Below are 23886 nucleotides of genomic sequence, written 5' to 3'. Positions count from 1 at the left end.
AAAATCTAAAAATCTAAAAATCTAAAAATCTAAAATATAAAAATCTAAAAATCTAAAAATCTAAAAATCTAAAAATCTAAAAATCTAAAAATCTAAAAATCTAAAAATCTAAAAATCTAAAAATCTAAAAATCTAAAAATCTAAAAATCTAAAAATCTAAAAATCTAAAAATCTAAAAATCTAAAAATCTAAAAATCTAAAAATCTAAAAATCTAAAAATCTAAAAATCTAAAAATCTAAAAATCTAAAAATCTAAAAATCTAAAAATCTAAAAATCTAAAAATCTAAAAATCTAAAAATCTAAAAATCTAAAAATCTAAAAATCTAAAAATCTAAAAATCTAAAAATCTAAAAATCTAAAAATCTAAAAATCTAAAAATCTAAAAATCTAAAAATCTAAAAATCTTAAAATCTAAAAATCTAAAAATCTAAAAATCTAAAAATCTAAAAATCTAAAAATCTAAAAATCTAAAAATCTAAAAATCTAAAAATCTAAAAATCTAAAAATCTAAAAATCTAAAAATCTAAAAATCTAAAAATCTAAAAATCTAAAAATCTATAAATCTAAAAATCTAAAAATCTAAAAATCTAAAAATCTAAAAATCTAAAAATCTAAAAATCTAAAAATCTAAAAATCTAAAAATCTAAAAATTTAAAAATCTAAAAATCTAAAATCTAAAAATCTAAAAATCTAAAAAATCTAAAAATCTAAAAATCTAAAAATCTAAAAATCTGAAAATCTAAAAATCTAAAAATCTAAAAATCTAAAAATCTAAAAATCTAAAAATCTAAAAATCTAAAAATCTAAAAATCTAAAAATCTAAAAATCTAAAAATCTAAAAATCTAAAAATCTAAAAATCTAAAAATCTAAAAATCTAAAAATCTAAAAATCTAAAAATCTAAAAATCTAAAAATCTAAAAATCTAAAAATCTAAAAATCTAAAAATCTAAAAATCTAAAAAATCTAAAAATCTAAAAATCTAAAAATCTAAAAATCTAAAAATCTAAAAATCTAAAAATCTAAAAATCTAAAAATCTAAAAATCTAAAAATCTAAAAATCTAAAAATCTAAAAATCTAAAAATCTAAAAATCTAAAAATCTAAAAATCTAAAAATCTAAAAATCTAAAAATCTAAAAATCTAAAAATCTAAAAATCTAAAAATCTAAAAATCTAAAAATCTAAAAATCTAAAAATCTAATAATCTAAAAATCTAAAAATCTAAAGATCTAAAAATCTAAAAATCTTAAAATCTAGAAGAAAGTTTGTTTTTAAAATGGTTATATTTTTTGAGTGTAACTATTTTTTTCTGAATTATAGGAGATTCGAATGATGCAAATTTGCTTATTGGAAGTATGGATCGATAAATAAAGTTTCAAACAAATAAAAAAAAAACACCGAAAAGTCGATTTAGGAAATTCTACAGAATTGATCTGGTTTTAAAATGAGCATTTTAACTAGAGGTGGGCAAAAAAAGAGCGAGCCGCTGAAAGAGCCGGTTCACTGAAAAGAGCAAAAGAACCGTGGCTCACAAAAAAAGAACCGCGGTTCTTTTTCAAACTTCGGTCTTTTGAAAGAACTGGCTCAAGATTGCATGATTTTTGTTATAAATATTATTTATTGAATTTCCAAAAAAAAAAGTAGTATTTAATTTGTTTTTGGGAACTGAAAATGTAATTTCAAATATTTCAATGCTATTTAAACATGAAAAAACTTTTCACTTAACAACTGATTGTACATTAAAGTATTACCGGAATGCAAATTTGAGCATTTCAAATTGCATTTGTAAAATATTACCAAAAACTACTGAATAGTTTAGAAATTTTGGAAAAAAAAATCCTCTTGTCCGATTAAACTTCAACGTTTATAGACTTTATCGATTAAATCAGAATGTAGAAAAGAGTTCACAGAATGTTTTCTCCAAATAAAATATCAGTATTAGTTCAATTCTTGTAGAAATAAACGCAATTTTAAAATAAATAGCAATTTTTCCAATCCTAGATTTAAGTTTAGATGCCATTCAATTACTCTAATGTTTAGGTTCGAGTACAAATCTTGATAAGAGACCGCCAAGACCTATGGTTTTCAAAGGCATCTTCTCGTTTTCAGTTTTAATTTTTTTATCAGATAATTTGTATAAGTCTAATGTGAAATAACTTATAAAATTACACGATTCTTTAAAAAAAACCTTTTCATCCAGATTTTGAAAAAGAGCAAAAGAGCCGTTCAAAAGAGCGGCTCTTTTTAATGAGCGAACGAAAATGAGCGGCTCCTGTAAAAGAGCGGTTTTGCCCATCTCTAATTTTAACTATAAACCTAATGAATTTTAAGAGTTCCATTAAAAATTAATTATTATGAGTCCAAAAACAAACAACCCCCAAACCAAATGGCAAAATAAATCAACTCCAGTCCACCAGCTCGTAATCGATTTCATGAATTTATAAACTCAAATTGCTTTCCCACGTTTATTGTTTTTCAAGAACAAAAAAAAAGTCACCAAACTCCATTGCCAACCTGGCGCTTGGCTCTTAAAATTTACGATCGCACCCGATATAAACAATGATTTCGCGAGGGTGAAAAATAAATATCACCCCCATTCAGCGGAGATAATTTCATCAGTCGAACAAAATATATGGTTGTGAAATGTGTAAAATTTCGCCTTTCGCCACCACCAGCCCGCCACTATTATATGATGAAGGGACACAAACGCATGAATTGCAATAAATTAATAACGACAAAGGCTCACACGTGGCTCAGTACGCACCTGATTTGCAGCAGGTTAAAATTGGTGGGTGTTTTTGAAATTGGCTGAAAAATTAATTTTGACATAAAACAATAATTTTGAAATTTGTTAGAAAATCAACAAGATTATTCTAAAAAGAAATAAAATTGAATTAACGCTAATCCCTTTCACAATATTACCCCCGATTTCATTTCGTTCCAATTTCTCTCATCACATTAACGCTTTTTAATGCAAAAGTGTTGTCCAATCGCGCTCCCAACGGTCAAAGCCTGCACTCTTGTGCACACAATATTGCATTCATTGTTTGGACGGAAAATTTCATTTTTTTTTCACACTGATTTCGCTTTTTTTCCCCCACGTACATGTGCTAAACGATTTTCCCCCGAAGTGGCACGAAATGCAATAAAGATGCACTATTGCCAGGGGGGCCAACATTGGCAGCAGCAGCAGCAGGTTGTCGTGAATTGGAATTGGACATTGTCCCGGAATGCGTGATGGTCTGTAGTGGGTACCAGTACCTGCTGTCTGCCCAAATAATAATAAACGCAATCGGAAACCTGGAAATTGCAACCGGGGGGATGCGTTCCATTGTCAGAGTGCACTTTTGAAGTTCGAGGATGAAGTCATGTTTGGTAACATCGAATTATATTGTGAAACCGCAGTTTTAAGCTTTTTCAAGTTTTAAAAAATTGGTTAGCACGATGATGAAATCTTGAAACAATTTTTAAGCGATGGACTGATTTTGAGGAGGGTAGTTCTCTTGAATGTCACATTCTTTTCGATATTTTTAATTTATACTTTTTAAATCTCGATGAAATTTTGTCCAGGGAGGGAAAGTCTAAAGAAACCATTTTGCATTATTTGTTTTCAAAAACAATATAATAGAAAAAAATTATTTTTGGAAGTTTCATTTATTTTAGTTTGTTTGGAAATTTAAAAAAAAAACAAACAAAAATGTTTTTTTTATGCATGTTATGGTTTCGACATTCGAATGAAACAAGTGTTCTAGCCTGTCCAGTTGTTTTGCCCGCATTTTTTTTTGCGGGCCTTTCCTATGACCAAAGAAGCAATTTTGTCTCATTGGTTCACCATTACAAGGCTCCATACAATTTGGCAGTAGTCCATACAAAAATGGATCGTCTATATTCGAAAATATGTATATTTTTTTAAAAGGATTTTTCTGATCGGTTTGGTGTCTTCGGCAAAGTTTGGTATTGGTTAGAACTATTTAGATGAAAAAAAATATTAATAATTTTTTTGCAAATTGAATTTTTCCAAATTAAATTTCCCAAAATCCGTATTTTGATGTTTTTACTCAATTTTTTTACTTCAATGATTTAGTTGTTGGTGTACTTGACAATAAAATTAAAATTTTGTGAAATTTTCTGACCCTTTCAACTTTTTTTAAATTTTGAAATCAGGATTTTGGAATCAGGAATAAAAAAAAAATTACATTGTAAAAATCAATTATTAAATATTACGCTCTTTTGAAACGTTAGAATTCATTCCAACATTGCAAAAATACTGGTTTAGAAGAGTTCAAAAAATTTCACGAATGTTTAATTTTTGACATTGAAAATAGGACCATCAGTTTCTGAGATATGTGTTCTAGAAAATAAAAGCCAACATTTTTTTCGGAATAAAATTTCTGTCATAGTTTTTAGTTTATACTTTGCATTATTTGTAGTTTTTCGTCCCCTAAAACAAACAAATAAAATAAAAAAATTAAAAAAATATTTTTGGAAGTAAAATTGTGTCTCTGAATAGTCTTTATCAACTGCCTACAACTTTGCTGAAGAAACCAAACCGGTCAGAAATCCTTTCAAAATTTACAGTTTTCGAAAATCGAATATCTTGCACATTGAAAAATATTAGCAACGGCCTAATTATTGCCAAACCATTTGAATCATCCTAATTTTTGTAAGATTTGGAAATCGACCATTTGTAATTTTAAATTTAAAAAAAAAACGCCAAGGTTGATGAAGCCTATTTTTGCTGAAACTTGAATTCTACATTTTTCAATAATTTAACAACACATTTATTATACAGTCCAGACTCGATTACCCGAAGGCCTTGGCAAAATTTCACTTTGGATAATCGAATCACAAAAAAAACATTTTTTTTTTCGTTGTCTTATTTTTGATTGTTGAGCTTTAGTATGACCCTAGAACTACTCTAAAGTGACTTAAAAATTCTAAATCCAAGATGGCGGCCAAAATGGCGGTGATGAAATATTGTTAAAAAATATGCATTTTTTAGTTTTACAGGCAATCGACTAATCAAATTTGACTTTAGCAGAACTCGAATTGGATATTAAAAGTAAGAAAATAAAAAAAACCAAAACTATTTTTTTGCAATTCCGTCGTGAAACTACTTACTTTTCCTAACATTCTTGAACGACAAAATGGCCTACTTTTCTGTACCAAAAAAAACAGAATCGAATAGCAACATTTTTCAAAATAAATGCTGAAAAGTTCTACTTTTCAGCACTGAAATGGGAGCTGAAAAGTTGAAATTTTTCATTTTTTTGATTTAAACGATTTATTGACAAAATACATGAAAATTCGACTTTCACTCAATGGGTGTTTTTTGAAATTGCAAAAAATGTTGTATGGAACTCGTTGCAAAACTTGATTTTTTCAGCACTCGTCGTATTTATCCAACTCGGTGAACCTCGTTGGATAAATGTTCGACTCGTGCTGAAAAAATCCTTTTTTGCAAGTTATTGCATAAACTACTATTTTGTTCGTGATTTGATTATCCGAAGTCCCATACAAACCTTCGGATAATCGAGGCTTCGGATAATCGAGTCTGGACTGTATATATCTTCAAAAAATAACATTGCAGTTCGTCTTCTTGAAATCGAAAAGCTGACATAAGTTCTGCAAGAAATCAAATAAGTTTTCCTAGAGTTTTGTAAAACAAACAGTTATTCCTTATTTTTAATTATTTAAAAAAAATATTTCTCTTTGGCATTTTCTTAAGTCAATTTAGAACTACACAGATGTCTGATATAAAATTATGCTTGTACCTAGAATTTCTTAAAATCAAACTTAATATTTCTACAAATGTTTCTGTCTAGTCGTAACTTACTGTTGTTTTAGACTGGTCCCAGACTTTTTTTTAGCAAGGCATTCAAAATTTAGTTGTTATACAAAGAAGCCTTTTTTGAGTTCCAACTTTCTTTATTTTTGTTTTTGAAAATAAAGAATGAAAGAATGAAGTGAAATTTAATCATATCTGGTATGGAGAGTTGAAAAAATATTCGAAATTTATAAAAAATTTAAATCGAACAGTTTGAAAAGATGTCAATTTATTATCTATGTAAAATAAGTTAAGATGTTTTGTCTAGCCTGGTGTCAAGATGTTTTAACTAAACTAGTTGTTAAAAATAGGCATTTGATATCTTAATATTATTTTTTACGGATTTGCAATCCAGCATTGGGTAAACAATGCAGAAATGAGTCTGAGATTCTAATATAGGCAAGAGTCCTGATAGCTCCAAAAATACTCACTTCACTCGCGATCACAAACCGAAAGTGGCCAAAAACTGCTCTGACCGTTTCCCACCGTTTGTCACTTCTACACTAATCGCTACTGAATACTCACTCTTTCCTCTCCCTCTCACTCCAATCGGGTAGTACAGCGCATGGCTCAGAGATACCGATTGCGTTCTATCGCTCAAAGTTGACTCGAAATAGTCGGCGATCGGCTTTGTTTAGATCATATTTTTAACTGCTTAAAATCAATGTTATCAAAAATGTTTGCAATTTTGTTGATAACATAACATCCAAGACACATTTGACAGCAATTTCCACCATGCCAAACATAAATTGACGGCAAACTGTGGTAGTGCAGGTCAAGTGAGCGCCTCGCAGGTATTTTGGTAAATTCTCTCCTCTCTAAACATATTCGTTTGAGACTCGGGTCGACGGACGGAGTAGGCAGAGTAATTCACGAAGTATTTGTTTCGCGGTGTGGGATCGATTGGCCAAGGCGCTGGCAGCTAGCGTGTCATGTTCACTTGCGAATGGTTGCGCGCTCCAGTCGGCAAAGATTCGTTCGGCGATGAGTGAGTGATTTCTGATCTTTGAGCTGAAAATCAGGATGCCTGAGTATAGGAGTTGCGTTTCAAAAACTGTGGTTTTTATAACGTTACTTTCACAGAGAAATTGATCAAGGCAAATGATTTTCTTCTAAGTCAAATCTAGATTTTGATTTAAAAAATTTCTGTTATTTTTAAAGATGATGTTTTATCCATTTTATTTTCAAAAATTTCTAATATTCGTTGTTTTTCCATAATCAAATACTTTTTATCATACATAATCTAAACATTTTGCTGTCATAAATTTAGTGATATTTTTCATTTTACTATATCAATCAGCATCTTTTGACTGTTTCGAGTTTTCATGTTTTTCTACATACTTTAAAGATTTATGCTGATTTTTTTTTGTAGAGCCATTCAAATTGCTTTTGCGTTCTAAATTGTCTTAAAAAAATACAAAATAACAGTTACAATCCAAACTGAATTAAAATTTATTTATGAAATTAAAGCTTATACCATTATTTTTCATCTGAAGTTTCAAAACCGCTGAATCCATCAAATTCATCCCTGAACCCACCCCATCATTTCCCATCAGGCAGTGAAATTTAATTCTACCCAGTTTGCACACCTTTCGCTTAAATTCAGTTGCACGAGAGGGGCCCAGGCCAGCAGTGATTGCATCGGCTGCCGTTGGCAACCCCCACGTTTTCAGGTCGCATCGCCGCGAGGACTCACCCGACGATATCCGACGCAGTCTCGCGGGATTTTTTGTCCGATTTTTGACCAGTTATTTTTTTCTCGTTTTTGCTTGCCGCTGCCCTGAATGCGTCAAACGGAAACATATCTCGGATGTGGTTGATTTTAATTTCACAAACGTGAATTGCCGCGTCCGTTTGCTGGGGCTGTCGATTTCGATTTTAATTTTTAAAAATTTAATTTTGGAGGTTTGGGCGTCGCTTTTTACGGGTCGATGAACAAGGTGCAAATGGGTTTGTTTAAAGAATTGAAGCGAACTTTTCCTTAATTTCAGTTTTTTAAATTTTTCTCGTTGATATAGACTAAAAAACTGTTTTATATTTTTTATTGAAAATCCTATTTTTTTAAACCCTCCGGCTTTTTTTCTGGATCAACCAAAATAACCAATAACAAGCCAGCCGTCAACCAGATGGCACTGATATGTCGCAAGAATTGAAATCTCTTTTTTCCACCCATAAAACCACTAGCAATTTTCGAGAAATAAAAAAATGGACCCATTTTCGAGGGGTCACGCGGAAAACCAGGTTGATAATGTTCCATTTACACAAACGTCCACACACACATACGCGCGTACACGTGGCACCAGGATGGTTCTCATTTAAAATTAATTTCCTCCGGAGTGGCATGTAGTCACTTGCACTTGGTCCACTGAACTCTCTCACCCCGTTTGGCTTGGGGCTGGCTTTTCGGGGCTGATTCTGGGTTGGTAAGGATTGTTGTTGGCTCCGGATTAATGTTTTGAGCAGTCTACTATCAGAAATTTAACATATTTTTAAAGATGTTTCAACTTTTTTTAAGAAGTGCAATTATTTTTGAAAAATTATGAATCTCTTTTAAAAAATAATAGTTGTTCCCAACATTTTGAAATTTTAAATTATTTTTAAAATAAATTTGTTAGTTTAATTTATATTTTTAGCTTTCCATTTTTTGCGGGCTGATTCATACATAAAAATGTTGCTTTGGATATTTGACTCTTTGTCACTAAAAGTCGAATTCCCAAAATAAGTTTATTTTTTTCTCGATTTTTCTAAATTTTATAATATGTTTGTGGGAACTAAAAAAGGAATTTCTGTGCCAAAAATTAATAAATTGCAAAATCTTATACAGAAAATATGAATTGTCAAACAGAATTTAAAAAATCATTTTTGAGGCAAAATCAAATAAATAGTTGAAATGACGTGTACAATGACAATTATTATTATTATTATTATGTTTTTATAAGGCTGGTACAAATATTTTGATAAGTTTTTGTCACCCTCCCCATCAAAATTAGCTCGACAAATCAGAGGCCAAAAAATTGGGTTTTTTTTTCAAAAAACTTCAAAATTTCAATGGAATTACTGGTACAATCAGCTTAAATCAATTAAAAATGCATTCCCCTGCGTTTAAAATAATTTTTAGCATGTTTGGTTTAATTCAAAAATCTTTTTAATTTTTGAAATTTTTCGATGAAAGTTTTTTATCAAGATACAGATATTTGGATCACATGCCTATTAGACTTTAATGACCAATCCACAAAGTTTGTATCATTTAAAAACATATTTTTTCAAGTTATTACTATATACGAACTCTTTCTATTTTATTCTTACTCTTGTGAAAAGTTCTTTTTGAAAATTGTGGCACTTTACACAATTTTTTCTCAGTTCCACAAAATTGCTCATCGATCAACTATGCATTGTTATGAGCAAATAGTTAATATAAACTTGTTTGAAAATTGATTGTCCGGTGCCACATCTTTTTTGATTATTTAGTCAACCATTTTTAAAGTTAATTTTCTATCCAAAATGAGAAACTTAAAGTTTTAAATTATTATTTACACATAGATCGATACAAAAAGTTTATTTGAAAAAAATCAAAATATTTTAATGAATTCTTCAAGTAGCCGCATCTGAAGAAATTTCTTTAATTCTGTAATAAATCAGAAGATACAAATTTGAAAATTTTCAGCAAGAAATATTTTACTTCAAAGATAAAAAGTGATTTAAAAATCATTCGAATGTAAATAATTTACTTCAAAACTATACAAGTTAATTTAATAAATAAATAAATAATTAGTAAATAATTAATAAGAATGAATAAATAATGAATAAATAATGAATAAATAATGAATAAATAATGAATAAATAATGAATAAATAATGAAAAAATGATGAATGAATAATAAATAAGGAATAAATAAGGCTGGTATAAATTTTATTTAAAGTTTTTGTCTCAGCCCCCCTTCAAAGTTGTTTTTTTGAAAATTGTCGATGTTTATTATTGCAAAATGTTTTTTTTTTTTCGCTAAAATTTTTGTTTCCGTCAAATCTTACATTTTTTTAAAACTTATGATTGCAAAACAACTAAACTAGCAAAAAAAATGCATTTTAAACACTTTTTCCATGCAAATGTAGAAACTATGGCTTGTTATTTCAATATTTTTTATAAATTTTTTGCCAAAAATAAAAGAATCGATTTAAAACACTTTTCAAAACAAGTGCTGAAAAGTTCAACTATTTATATTAATTTTTAAAAATCAAAGATATTTACTTTTTTGTACGATACTGTATAGTTCCGAAAATCCATTCCCAAAATTCTCCCCCAAAAGGCAAAAAAAAACAATATAAATGGTGCAGATTTCCCGTTCGTTCGTTCCATAAATAATTAATTCATAATAAATAAATTATAAATGAATAATAAATAAATAAAAAATAAATTAAAAAATAAATAATAAATAAATAATAAATAAATAATAAATAAATAATAAATAAATAAATAATAAATAAATAATAAATAAATAATAAATAAATAATAAATAAATAATAAATAAATAATAAATAAATAATAAATAAATAATAAATAAATAATAAATAAATAATAAATAAATAATAAATAAATAATAAATAAATAATAAATAAATAATAAATAAATAATAAATAAATAATAAATAAATAATAAATAAATAATAAATAAATAATAAATAAATAATAAATAAATAATAAATAAATAAATAAATAAATAAATAAATAATAAATAAATAATAAATAAATAATAAATAAATAATAAATAAATAATAAATAAATAATAAATAAATAATAAATAAATAATAAATAAATAATAAATAAATAATAAATAAATAATAAATAAATAATAAATAATTAAATAAATAATAAATAAATAAATAAATAATAAATAAATAATAAATAAATAATAAATAAATAATAAATAATTAATAAATAAATAATAAATAAATAATAAATAAATAATAAATAAATAATAAATAAATAATAAATAAATAATAAATAAATAATAAATAAATAATAAATAAATAATAAATAAATAATAAATAAATAATAAATAAATAATAAATAAATAATAAATAAATAATAAATAAATAATAAATAAATAAAAAATAAATAATAAATAAATAATAAATAAACAATAAATAAATAATAAAAAAAACAATAAATAATAAATAAATAAATAAATAATAAATAAATAAATAAATAATAAATAAATAATAAATAAATAATAAATAAATAATAAAAAAAAAATAAATAAATAATAAATAAATAATAAATAAATAATAAATAAATAATAAATAAATAATAAATAAATAATAAATAAATAAATAATAAATAATAAATAAATAATAAATAAATAATAAATAAATAATAAATAATAAATAAATAAATAATATATAAATAATAAATGAATAATTAAAAAAATAATAAATAAATAATAAATGAATAATTAAAAAAATAATAAATAAATAATAAATAAATAATAAATAAATAAAAAATAAATAATAAATAAATAATAAATAAATAATAAATAAATAATAAATAAATAATAAATAAATAATAAATAAATAATAAATAAATAATAAATAAATAATAAATAAATAATAAATAAATAATAAATAAATAATAAAATAAATAATAAATAAATAATAAATAAATAAAAATAAATAATAAATAAATAATAAATAAATAATAAATAAATAATAAATGAATAATAAATAAATAATAAATAAATAATAAATAAATAAATAATAAATAAATAATAAATAAATAATAAATAAATCATAAATAAATAATAAATAAATAATAAATAAATTATAAATAAATTATAAATAAATTATAAATGAATAATAAATAAATAATGAATAAATAATAAATAAATAATAAATAAATAATAAATAAATAATAAATAAATAATAAATAAATAATAAATAAATAATAAATAAATAATAAAAAAAAAATAAATAAATAATAAATAAATAATAAATAAATAATAAATAAATAATAAATAAAAAATAAATAAATAATAAATAAATAATAAATAAATAATAAATAAATAATAAATAAATAATAAATAATTAATAAATAATAAAAAATAATAAATAAATAATAAATAAATAATAAATAAATAATAAATAAATAATAAATAAATAATAAATAGATAATAAATAAATAATAAATAAATAATAAATAAATAATAAATAAATAATAAATAAATAATAAATAAATAATAAATAATAAATAAATAATAAATAAATAATAAATAATAAATAATAAATAACTATTAAAAAAATCAAATAAATAATAAATAAATAATAAATAAATAATAAATAAATAATAAATAAATAATAAATAAATAATAAATAAATAATAAATAAATAATAAATAAATAATAAATAAATAATAAATAAATAATAAATAAATAATAAATAAATAATAAATAAATAATAAATAAATAATAAATAAAATAATAAATAAATAATAAATTAATAATAAATTAATAATAAATTAATAATAAATTAATAATAAATTAATAATAAATTAATAATAAATATAAAATAAATATATAATAAATATATAATAAATAATTAATTAATAAATAATAAATAAATAATAAATAAATAATAAATAAATAATAAATAAATAATAAATAAATAATAAATAATAAATAAATAATAAATAAATAATAAATAAATAATAAATAAATAATAAATAAATAAATAATAAATAATAAATAATAAATAATAAATAATAAATAATAAATAATAAATAAATAATAAATAATAAATAAAAAATAAATAAATAATAAATAAATAATAAATAAATAATAAATAAATAATAAATAAATAATAAATAAATAATAAATAAATAATAAATAAATAATAAATAAATAATAAATAAATAATAAATAAATAATAAATAAATAATAAATAAATAATAAATAAATAATAAATAAATAATAAATAAATAATAAATAAATAATAAATAAATAATAAATAAATAATAAATAAATAATAAATAAAAAATAAAAAAAATAATAATTAAATAATTAATAAATAATAAATAAATAATTAATAAATAAAAAATAAATAATAAACAATAAATAAATAATAAATCAATCATTAATAAATAATAAATAAATAATTATTTAATAATTAATAAATAATAAATAAATAATTGATATATAATTAATAAATAAATAATAAATAATAAATAAATGATAAACAAATAAATTATTGAAAAATAAATAATAAATAACTATTAAAAAAATTAAACAAATAATAAAAAAAAATTAGATAAATAATAAATAAAAAAATATTTAATAATAAATAAATAATGAATTATTAATAAATAAATAGTTGATAATCAATCATAAGTTTAAAAACCCGATTTAATCCCACCTGGGGTGAGATAGAGCCTTTCTTACTAAAGAATATAACGATGGTAGAACTTCTTTCAATTCATAACATTGACTTTGTTTAGAAGAAGAAGAAAGTCTTATGATGAAAGCAAAGTATTATAAATGATAAGATTTCCAAAAGAAACATAAAACGCCATTTTCACCAAAAGAATATTTTTAATCGTACATATTCTTAATCAAACAAGCGTTTATGACAAACGCGAGCATAGCAAGCTTCACATGCGCCAGTGACAACGCACACCGCGGTAGGCGCAAAGAAAAACCGAGGTATAAGTGAACCACGTGTGCCGCACGGTGCAGGGAAGATAGCCATTCAGCTCTTACGAATGTGACAGAGTCAGAGATAGCTATTTTTACAACCGCACCACTACACACTCAATCACGAGAACCTAGGTAGAAAGCCATTGGCGTCGCCAGCATTGAAAACTTTGAAAACGATATAAACGATGAAAAGCTTAGAAAGCTCCTATTGGAATCCAATGAACCCTGTTAAATAAACTTACGAAATCACGAAAAAAATTAAGTCTACTTTTAGGCGATTTTCGGAGCACACGGAAAACAAATAGATTGTAGCCGGATGAATGTCCTATGTCACAAAAGTTTTTAAATAAACATTGGACAGTTATGCAAAAACAAACAGGGCAAAAGAAACCGAAAAGCTACGATATCTTACATGTTGTAGGAAACATCGGTAGACAAGCTACTACAAACGAGTATAAGTCGCCAGCATTCTCGTGCCAGTATTCGAAGCTCAACTTGACAACTTGTCGACTTGGCGTCAAAAATCGATGCAGTGTGATTTTTTGACGATTTTTCCGATTAAAATTCATGCTGAATCGACATATTTACGAAGATGGAAATGACGTCCTGGCTTAAAGTAAAACCTATACCTTTCTTTAGTAAGAAAGGCAAAAAAATGAAAGATCTGACGAAGACTTTTTTTTGCAAAAATAAACTTTTAGTATCAAACATTAAACGAACGATTTTAGCTCAAAATATTTTGAATTGGGTGCTAAAGCCCTATGTCAATTTTTATGTACAACGGTAAAAACACGATTAAAAACCATTTCTGATCACTTTTTTTCATTTTAATGCAAAAATTTTGTTTTGACAAGACAACATTTTTTCGATGGATCAACTATGGTCCCCTTTGAACGAGCTGTCAAGTAGGAGCTTTTCTGTCAAGAAGGAACGCGAGGTTAATTTTTCAAAATTGATTTAAAAATCCATTTTGAACTCTTTGTGGTCGTACAAAGGGTCATTGTACTCAGAAAAATAAGCTTTATCGCTGTAAACAATAATATCAGCAATCTAAGCTTCATTTTAGGACCCAATAAATGAAAACATGCTAAAAATGATTCTTAATGCAGGGAATGCATTTTAAATTGATTTTTAGTTGATTATATTAAAATTTTTATGGGAAATTTGAACATTTCTGATTTTTTCCCCTTGATTTTTTGGGCCTACTTTAATGGTTAGGAAGGCGGGCCCCCAAAAACTTTAAATAAATTTTTTATTGATACAAATAATTTATAAATAACTAAATTAGGTGGTACAATAAAATAAATATAAATTGGCATGAATCGATTGTCCTTTTTTTCGAATCATAGTTAACTCTGAAGATCTGGCAACCCTTCAGTACGAATAATTAAGTTGAAATTTGCAGCCATTTTATATAGTACAAGGAACGCAAAAAAACTCAGTTTAATTTAATAAACAATCAAAGTGGGAGATCAAATATTTGAAACTCTTATCCAATTTTCAAAGAAGAGGGGTATGGCGAAAAAAAAAGGGTATGGCATCACCCTAAAAATCATGAAATATCCAGCCATATGTTTTTCGATTCTGCACCCAGAATTTAAACAATATCTCAAAATATTTATTTTTGCAATTCCAGCATGAAATTACTTACTTTTCCCGTCATTCTCGAACGACGGAACAGCCTACTTTTCTCAACCAAAAATAAAAGAATCGATTAAAAACACTTTTCAAAACAAGTGCTGAAAAGTTCAACTGTGAATATTAATTTTTATGAATTAATGATATTTACTTTTTTGTACGATACTGTATAGTTCCGAAAATCCATTCCCAAAATTCTCCCCCAAAAGACAGGAAAACAATATAAATGGTGCAGATTTCCCGTTCGTTCATTCCATTTTGTCATTTTATCCCTGCTGCCGCTGCTGCCTACCTTCAGGGGCTTGGGGCTCGGCTTCGCGGAAATGTCCGCGGATTTTGTTAATATTTACGAAACGTTAATTAATGAGTGGGTCAATGTTTTTCGGTGTATGTGTGCGGGAAAGTGGGGGCGTGGGTTTGTTGCACTCGGTAATTAAGATTTAATGGATCTGGTCAATACGTGCATTGTGGGTGTGAGTTGATGTCAGTTTTGCAACGACGAGGGAGCGAACACGGATGAATTTTTGGACCAAATTAAATTGAATTGTTTTCAATGCTGTCGTCAATATAGACAATATCCGTGGCAGTTTGACGCGTAATGGATCGGGCTCATTATGAATTGTTATTGGGCTATTCAGCGAGCGAGCTTCGTCAATAGTGCTCCTAATTAGGGGTAATTTCTGGTGATGATTATGGCCGGACGGTTGCCTTGAGCGATAGCGTTTGAGTTGGACAATTGTGTTTTGTGTGATTTTGTTTTTTTGCTCGAAGTTGATTAATTTGATAGAAAGTATTTTATTGGACAATGACAAAACGATTCGCATTGTATTTGGTAATTGATTATTACGAACGATTTGCATTATTTTCAAGATTTTTTAATCAACTTTTCATTAATCCTAAAGAAATATATTTTCTATCAACAAATACTAAATTAAATCCAGATTAGCAAAGAATCCAATTGAAAAGCCATTTTTCTCTGTCACCAAGCTTATTCCACACTCCAAAAACTGGATCAATTCCAGCAATCCAATCTAAATCTCGTCCCGAATCGAAAAATAAAAACTTTTACTCCATCTGTATATTTCAAACAAAACTCCAATCTATGATGTATGACCAACACCAGCCAGCGAAATCAATCATTTCTAACCTGGATTTTTTCTTCTTTTCATTTCCAGAACTCTACAAACAGCCCGGAAAAATTGCCCTCCTCACCGGTGGAAACCGTGGCATCGGGCTGCGGATCGTCAAAAAACTCGTCGAATGTGACATCGAGGTGATATTGGGTAAGTTTTGAGGGGGAGGTTTTATCCATCCAATTTTGTAGGAGTATCTTTCGTTAAGAGCAAAATAAAAAAAAACTTAAATTAAGACAACTTTTACATTTTCCGCCCTTTTCAACTCTTACTCTCGATCCCAAAAATTAAAAAGCAACAATCTCTAACGTTTATTTTTCACTTTTTCTCCCTCCCCAACTGGAAAATCCTGAAAATACAAAAACAAACCAAAAAAACCCTCGATGAAAAACAACAGGTGTCCGCAATCCGGTCGAGTCGAAAAAAGCCGTCGAAAAGTATCTGGAGCACGGCAAGGTGACGGGGGCGAAGCTGCACTTTGAGCAGCTGGACATTGGCAGCATGAAGTCGGTGCGGGCGTTCGCCGCCCGGGTGCAGGCCAAATTCGACAAAATTCACATTCTCTTCAATAATGGTGAGTATGGTTGTGTGTGTAAGAGAGAGGGAAAGAGGAATAAAAATGATAATTTTATGGGATTCTGGTGGATTTTCCAGCTTGAAATTCTTCCTTTTGATATTTTTTAGCAATATTTGATGATTAACATCTACATTTCCAAAATAACGAAAGTTGAAAATTATGATAGATGAATTGGCTGTTTCCAAATTCTCACAGATTTTCATTAAATTGAAAAAATGCAATCCGTTTTGAATGTTTATGTGTTCAGAAACTCATGATGTTTTAATCTATCCAGGCCCATAAAATTCACGATATTTCAATATGATTCCTTGTCTAAGCACACACTTTGTATTTTACAAATTGGTCAAACTTGGGCTCTTCAAAACACAGAATGTTTACAAATGCTTCAGAGTTGATAAACTCAAATTTTATTATTTTTTTGTCCTGAGAGTAATGTTTAGAAAACATATTAAATTCGTGTTAATTTACATTGAATAAGATTTGGGATGGACTTCAAGATTTTTTTTTAAACTTGCATGATTTAAAATTTTAAGATAATTGTTACTAGAAAGTGCAGAAAATTTCACTAAAGTTTCATACATTGGAGTTTGAACCAATAGTTTTTGTGATATTCCTAGATGAAAAGTAGTATCTCAGCAATTTGCAAGCCGATCAACAATGTAATAAAAAAAAAAACAAAAATTGTTAATAATTTTTCAGCTTCGAAACATTTTCAGGGGTGCTTTTATTACACAAAGTTTTTTTTTTAATTTGTGAGAAACTGTGAAATACCTTCAAATTGGAAACGTTTTTTATTTTGCATAAAAAATGAGCTTTTAAATTTTATTTGACAATATTTTCGATGTTGTCTGAAACTCCTTATTTTTTGCAAAAAAATATAGCTCTTTCACCTGATTTTGCGGCATTCTTAACATTAGCGCAATGATGTTTTTTTAATCCCCTTCAACAATAAAAAATCAAAATTCAAAAATACAAATTTTGGGATTCTAACTTTTAAAGATGAAAAATCAAATAAAGAATCGGGAATTATGTTTCCCGACTATCATTTTTTTTAAATAGTCCTTGAATTAAAATTGCAATTTTTTAAATACTTTTTAACTCCAAAATTACTATTTTTTCCTTTTTTATCTTTGCATGGTAATACACGGAGAAAAATGAGTTCTTAAAATCGTGATCAAGCGTTCATGGAATTTGAACACTTTGTTCGTGGTTCCGAATTTCATGAACGCTTGTCAACAAAGTTATAGAAAAAGGCAGGAACATTTTTCACTCATAAGATTTTCTCAAAATGGGGCATGGGTACAAAGAAAAAAAAAGTTGAATTTTGGAATGTTGAAAATTTGGTGGGTTGAATATTACCTCTTATTTTGAGTAATATTACATGAGAAATGTTTAAAAATGTGAACCTGATGAATATTCATCAAAAACTGATGAAAATTCATGATTTTTTGGGGTAAAATTAATCATTTTTTTTACACAAAATCTGTCACCATTTCCTGATGAATATTACCATCATTTTTTTTCAGTGTAGGGTTAGTGAATTTTCACGATTTCGCGGATAGCGTGATATTCGTGAAATTTGTGTATTTCCATGAAAACCCGTGAAATTTGACAATACTTAAAAATAACAAAATTGAACAAATAGTATATCCAAAAACCATGTTTATGTAAATTATATTAATTTTCTTTTGAAAATTGTGATCCATATAGTAGAAAGATTACAGTTATTCTTCTAGAAAATTTAATTAAATTTTTTATAAATTTTGTCATTTTGTTTGTTAATTTTTCCATTTTTTTTATTGACTTAACAAATGTATTGAGAAAGTTTTCAAAGATTGCCCAGATTTATTAAAATGAATAAATATTTTTCATGAACAAATAATAGCAAACATTCCAGTAAAAGTAACATTTAATAAAAACAGTAGACTTTCTCTGAGTTGATATTGCAGAGACCGTGGTTAAAGGCAGCGATCAGGATATAGAATAAAATAATTGAAGTAAGCTATTAGAAATGTCTGAAAATTCCATTTGAGACTTTTCATAAAATACCGATATAATTATTTAATCAAATTTTTCTTGCCTGCAATAATAATAAGAATTTGATAATGATTTTTACTTCATATTATATTTTTTTATTTTTGATAATTTGGCCATTTAGATTTTTCTGAGTTTCGTGTAGTTTATAAGAATTTTTTTATTTCATCCTTGTGAATATTGAAAATTTCAAAGATATTTTTTTTTTTATTTTTAAGACTTTGTTTCAGATTTTATTTTTGCTTCTTGATTTTTTTATAACGTTTTTGAAGAGGGAGATGAAAAGTTTCAAACAAATTATTATTTGGCTTTAAAAATCTTTTAAAATGTCGAAAAAATATGAAGAAGTTGTTTCAATCATGTTGGCTAGACAAAATTGTTAAATCTTGTTTTTATTTGGAATTCAATAAAATGTAAAATAGATTAAAAAGAAGCGAATAAGAAAACACTTTCTAGCTTCATAAATCTATTATGTGGAAAAATTCAATCAACAAGATCCAAAGAACAAAGAAATTTAGAAAATATTTTTTTTTTCAGCATCACTTATACACTTGGTGAAAAAACTATAGTTAATTGAAGAATAACATAAAGTGAAGGTTATTTAGTACTTCCTGAAATTTTAACATAATACTTTCAAAGTTAATATTTGCTATTTTTAACTTGAAAAATCACTAAGCTTCCTCCCGTGTAGATTCTGTGAAATGTGATTCGTTCTTAGAATCCTCTCTGCGGTAAACACAACGCAGTAGGGCTGGCCGCCTTAATTTTTCCAGTACAGTTTCGTTTTTTCGGATGTACTGCAATTGAAACTATTGGCACTACGCCCCCCGGGGCATGGCCTTCCTCTAACGTGGGATTTCTGCTCCAGCGCCTCTGACGAGACAGGAGAAACCGGGACCGACGTTTTACTTCACCATCCGATAGAAGCTCAGTGGATAAGGCGGGAATCGAACCCGCGTCTCATAGCATCATCGGGATCGGCAGCCGAAGCCGCTACCCCTGCGCCACGAGACCCACGAGATGTACTGCAATTATTGGGGCGTAATCTAATCACAAGACTTTCCAGCATGCTTTCATCAGACTGGCTGCGTTTGTGTTAGATTAGTGGAACTATTTTTTTTTTTTGAGTAGTCCTCAAAAAGGCTGCCCCGACCCTCTTTGATTTGAAATTTTGGAATCACGGATGATATTTCAAAAATGTCAAACATTTAATATTACGCCCATTTGAAATGTTATTTTTGATTCCAAAAATTTCAAAATATTTTTTTCAGAAAGATCATAAAATTTCACAAATAATTATTTTTTTAGTTTTGGAAATAGGACTGAGATGGAAAATAAAATGCTGTTTGGATAAGGCTTGAAAAACTTAAACTTTTTTGTTTCTTTTTTTTTCACTGTATTTCAGCAATCAGAAGTCCAATCTTCAATGTCTCTTAGGAAATTTTATTGGATATTTTCTGGAGCTATCTAAAAAAATATTTTCTTGAATGAATAGTCAAATTTTTCAGAAAAATTAAACTAAATCTGTAAAACGTTGCACTTTATCAAAAAATTTGCAAAGTACTTTTCGATTGAGAATTTTATTTTATATTTTAAAGTGAACACAAAAAAATGGAATTAATTTTTTTTTCCAAAAAAAAAACATAAAACATTTTATCAAAATATACAAAAATTAAAAAATGCGGATTTTCGTGAAAAAAGTGTATCTATTATAATCCTTTTATTATTGTTTCCTTTTTTTCTGAATAGTCCTAATTAATACCTAAAACTTTGCCGAAGACACCAAAGCGATCAGAAAATTCCTTCAAAAATTTTAGATTTTCGAATATTTACGTATAATTTTGATATGAATAACTGTCCAAATTGTTTCGAGACTTGTATGGATGAAGGAATAACAAAAAATGGCTAATATGGCCATAGATCCAAATAAAAAAATACAAGAATTGAAAATGGTCGAAATCGGCCGATTTCGTAGAGAATTGCTCAAATGGTTAGCATTTTCCGAAATATTATTTGATGAATCTAAATGGTCAACATATCACCCTAGTACTTCCGAGAGGGAAGCACAATTTGAATCTTATAACGAAAAATAATAACAGTGATGGATGTTTCTGAAATCTTATTTTATTTTGTAGAAATCAAACTTTGACAAATTTGTTTGCCAAAAAGTTGTGCAGGCTTGCTAGTCTAAACTCGGTCCTGAAATTAAAACACAACCCAACTACAAACGACTTGCAAACAACATGTTCCTGATCCTGATCCACCCTTCTTCTAAAACTTCCCCCTCCTATTCTTTCAGCCGGTGTGATGTGCGTCCCGTACAAGCTGACCGACGACGGCTTCGAGTCGCACATGGCCATCAACTACTACGGCCACTTTCTGCTGACCCACCTGCTGCTGCCCCAGCTGCGTGCCGCCGGAACGCCCGAAGCCCGGTCCCGCATCGTGAACGTGTCCTCCTGCGTCAACAAGGTCGGCGAGATCGACTACGCCGACATCAATCGAAGGTAGGTGGTTCAATTCTTCTAAAATTCAACAACTTTTTCATTTTGTTTTTTAAATGAATTTCCCAAAGTTCAAAACATTTGAAAATTTCAGAATTTTGTTAAATATTTTTTCACAAAGAATAATGTCAAGCCTGATTGGTTGTTAAACTTCAAACCCCCAAAAATGCCAGTGACCGGAACAAGCCCCTTCCGGGAGTGTCCCCCCCACTCGTGTCGCATACTATCTTGTTAACAAATTTATTTAAATTTAAATTAGTTTGTTATTGCAATCCTCCCTCCCTCTGGGAAGGTGTGTCGAACACAGCAAATGGTGTCCGATTTGAGGTTTCGGGTTGACGCGGGAAATGACGCGCGGTCAGATTGCGAAAACGACCTGGTCATTTGTGGGACCTGTCTGCTATAGGAAAGTTCTGCTGCAGGTCGTCCGCGCCCAAAGTGCCAGTAGCGGAACTGTTAATGACATCATCCTCGTCGGTGGTGGGGACTAGGTTGGTAGGCTAGGTTGTGTCACCATTGCCAGTGTGTGTGAGTGGAGAGTGTGATATCAGATGCGCGATACTGTCATCAGTTAGAATGTGTGTTCCTAAGGGCGTTGGGAGAACAGGGATGGTCGCATTTCAAAACATAACAAAATCCTATTCATTTTAAAATTAGAAACAAAAATATTTAAGGGATTGAGAAACATTACGTGTGAATGGTTGGCTACACCCTTTTGAAATTTTGATTATTTTTTTATGAGAATGATCTTTAGTCAAATTGTTTAATTTTTTAATTGTTTGGAAAAGTGTCGTCAACAATAAGGGCACGCTACTTAATAATTTGTTTAATTAATAATAGTAGTTTATGCAACAAGTTGCAAAAAGAGGATTTTTTCAGCACGAGTCGTACATTTATCCAACGAGGTTCACCGAGTTGGATAAATACGACGAGTGCTGAAAAAATCCTCTTTTTGCAACGAGCTCAATACAATTTTTTTTGCAATTTCGAAAAACACCCATTGAGTGAAATTTTAAGTCGAATTTTCATGTATTTTGTCAATAAAACGTTTAAATCAAAAAATGTTGAAAAGTGTTACTTTTCGAAACAAGTGCTGAAATGTTCAACTTTTCAGCACCCATTTCAGTGCTGAAAAGTTGAACATTTCAGCACTTGTTTCGAAAAGTAACACTTTTCAACATTTTTTGATTTAAACGTTTTATTGACAAAATACATGAAAATTCGACTTAAAATTTCATCTTCATCTTCTTTTTGCAACTTGTTGCATAAACTACTATTTCATGCTTGGGATAAAAATTTTACGACCGTTTTGTTTTGAAGGTTTTTTTTTAAAAACATAACTTAATTTATTTGGTTCTTTCAGGTGCTATTTTTTAACTTAAAATTTAGTGTTTTTAAAATATTAAATGTTTTTTCCAAGTCTTGTGAACTTTACATAACAATTTATTTTTTGGTTTGATGATATTTATGGAAATTGAAAATTTCAAAGTGAAAAGTAATATAAATATTTTAAAAACCGTGTTTCATGTTATATTTGCTTCATGTTTTTTTTTAATATACTTTTGAAAAGGGTGTTGTAAACTTTGAAGAATATTTTATTTGTAGAAGTGAATTAAAAAAAACAGTTTAACAAAAATTTTGGTTACATTTATATTATCATTAAATAAGATCAAACTTTTTTTACAGTGCCCTTTATGAGTCAGGCTCAAATATTTAACTCTAAATCTTTGTTTAAATTTTATGTTAAGAACAATCTTAGGTAAGTTAAAAGAAAAAAGAAATTCATGAAAGATTCTCATGAAGTGCCACGTTAAAATTTAATGAAGAAAATTTAAACTTGATTGAAGTATTAAAAGTACTTTCTGTTATTTTTAACATGCGATTTATAAGTTATTTTAAAGTTTTCCCCGTTCCGTGAAATTTCCATCAAATTTTGTGTTTTGGAATTATGGTTCAAGTGAAAATTTAAATTTTTGAGCATGATAAATAACTTAGCCTAATTATTGGGAAATATCAGTTTTTTCAGTTTTGTTATTGTTATAAAATGTTAATGGTTAACGCCATGTATCGAATGTTAAAAATAAGCAATTCTGCATGAATGCCGGAAGAGGATTTCACACGTTTTTTTTTTTTTATTTGGTGGATAAAATTTGGAAGTTGAGCCAAAATCATTTTTGCAATCAAAAAGTGCTTGACATTTTATTCGATCAAGAGCACCGTTTTAAATTTTAGCTATTGGGAGGTAAATTTCTTGTGAAATTTAAATATTTTTGTTTTATTCCAAATTGTGTGTTTTTTAAATGGCTAAGAAGATTTTCAAGAATTTTCCCTTTTCGACCTTAAAAATCCAACAAATAGTTTCTGAGAATTGGAAAGAATTAAAATTGATAAAACAGCAATTCCACGTCTTAAAACCAAAATGCTCACAGCTGAAAACATTGTTCTATGATTTTTTAAGATTTTTAACGTAGCATATCCAAAAATGATTAATAT

The 23886-nt window shown here is 27.1% G+C and overlaps 1 protein-coding gene across 1 annotated transcript in view; it reads left to right on the top strand.

Moving 5' to 3' along the window:
• Nucleotides 1-23886, top strand: part of LOC128092256 (dehydrogenase/reductase SDR family member on chromosome X) — a 52487-nt gene that overhangs the window by 23023 nt on the left and 5578 nt on the right. Inside the window, exons 2-4 of the mRNA XM_052708651.1 lie at nt 16321-16428; nt 16676-16852; nt 21189-21396. Of these exons, the coding sequence (XP_052564611.1) occupies nt 16321-16428; nt 16676-16852; nt 21189-21396 (493 nt within the window). The remainder of the gene's footprint in view (nt 1-16320; nt 16429-16675; nt 16853-21188; nt 21397-23886) is intronic.

This window comes from Culex pipiens, chromosome 2 (genome assembly GCF_016801865.2).
Source record: "Culex pipiens pallens isolate TS chromosome 2, TS_CPP_V2, whole genome shotgun sequence".
NCBI classification, from domain to species: domain Eukaryota; kingdom Metazoa; phylum Arthropoda; class Insecta; order Diptera; family Culicidae; genus Culex; species Culex pipiens.
The sequence above is the reverse complement of the archived record's forward strand: the minus strand, read 5'-3'. Positions and strand labels throughout refer to the sequence as shown.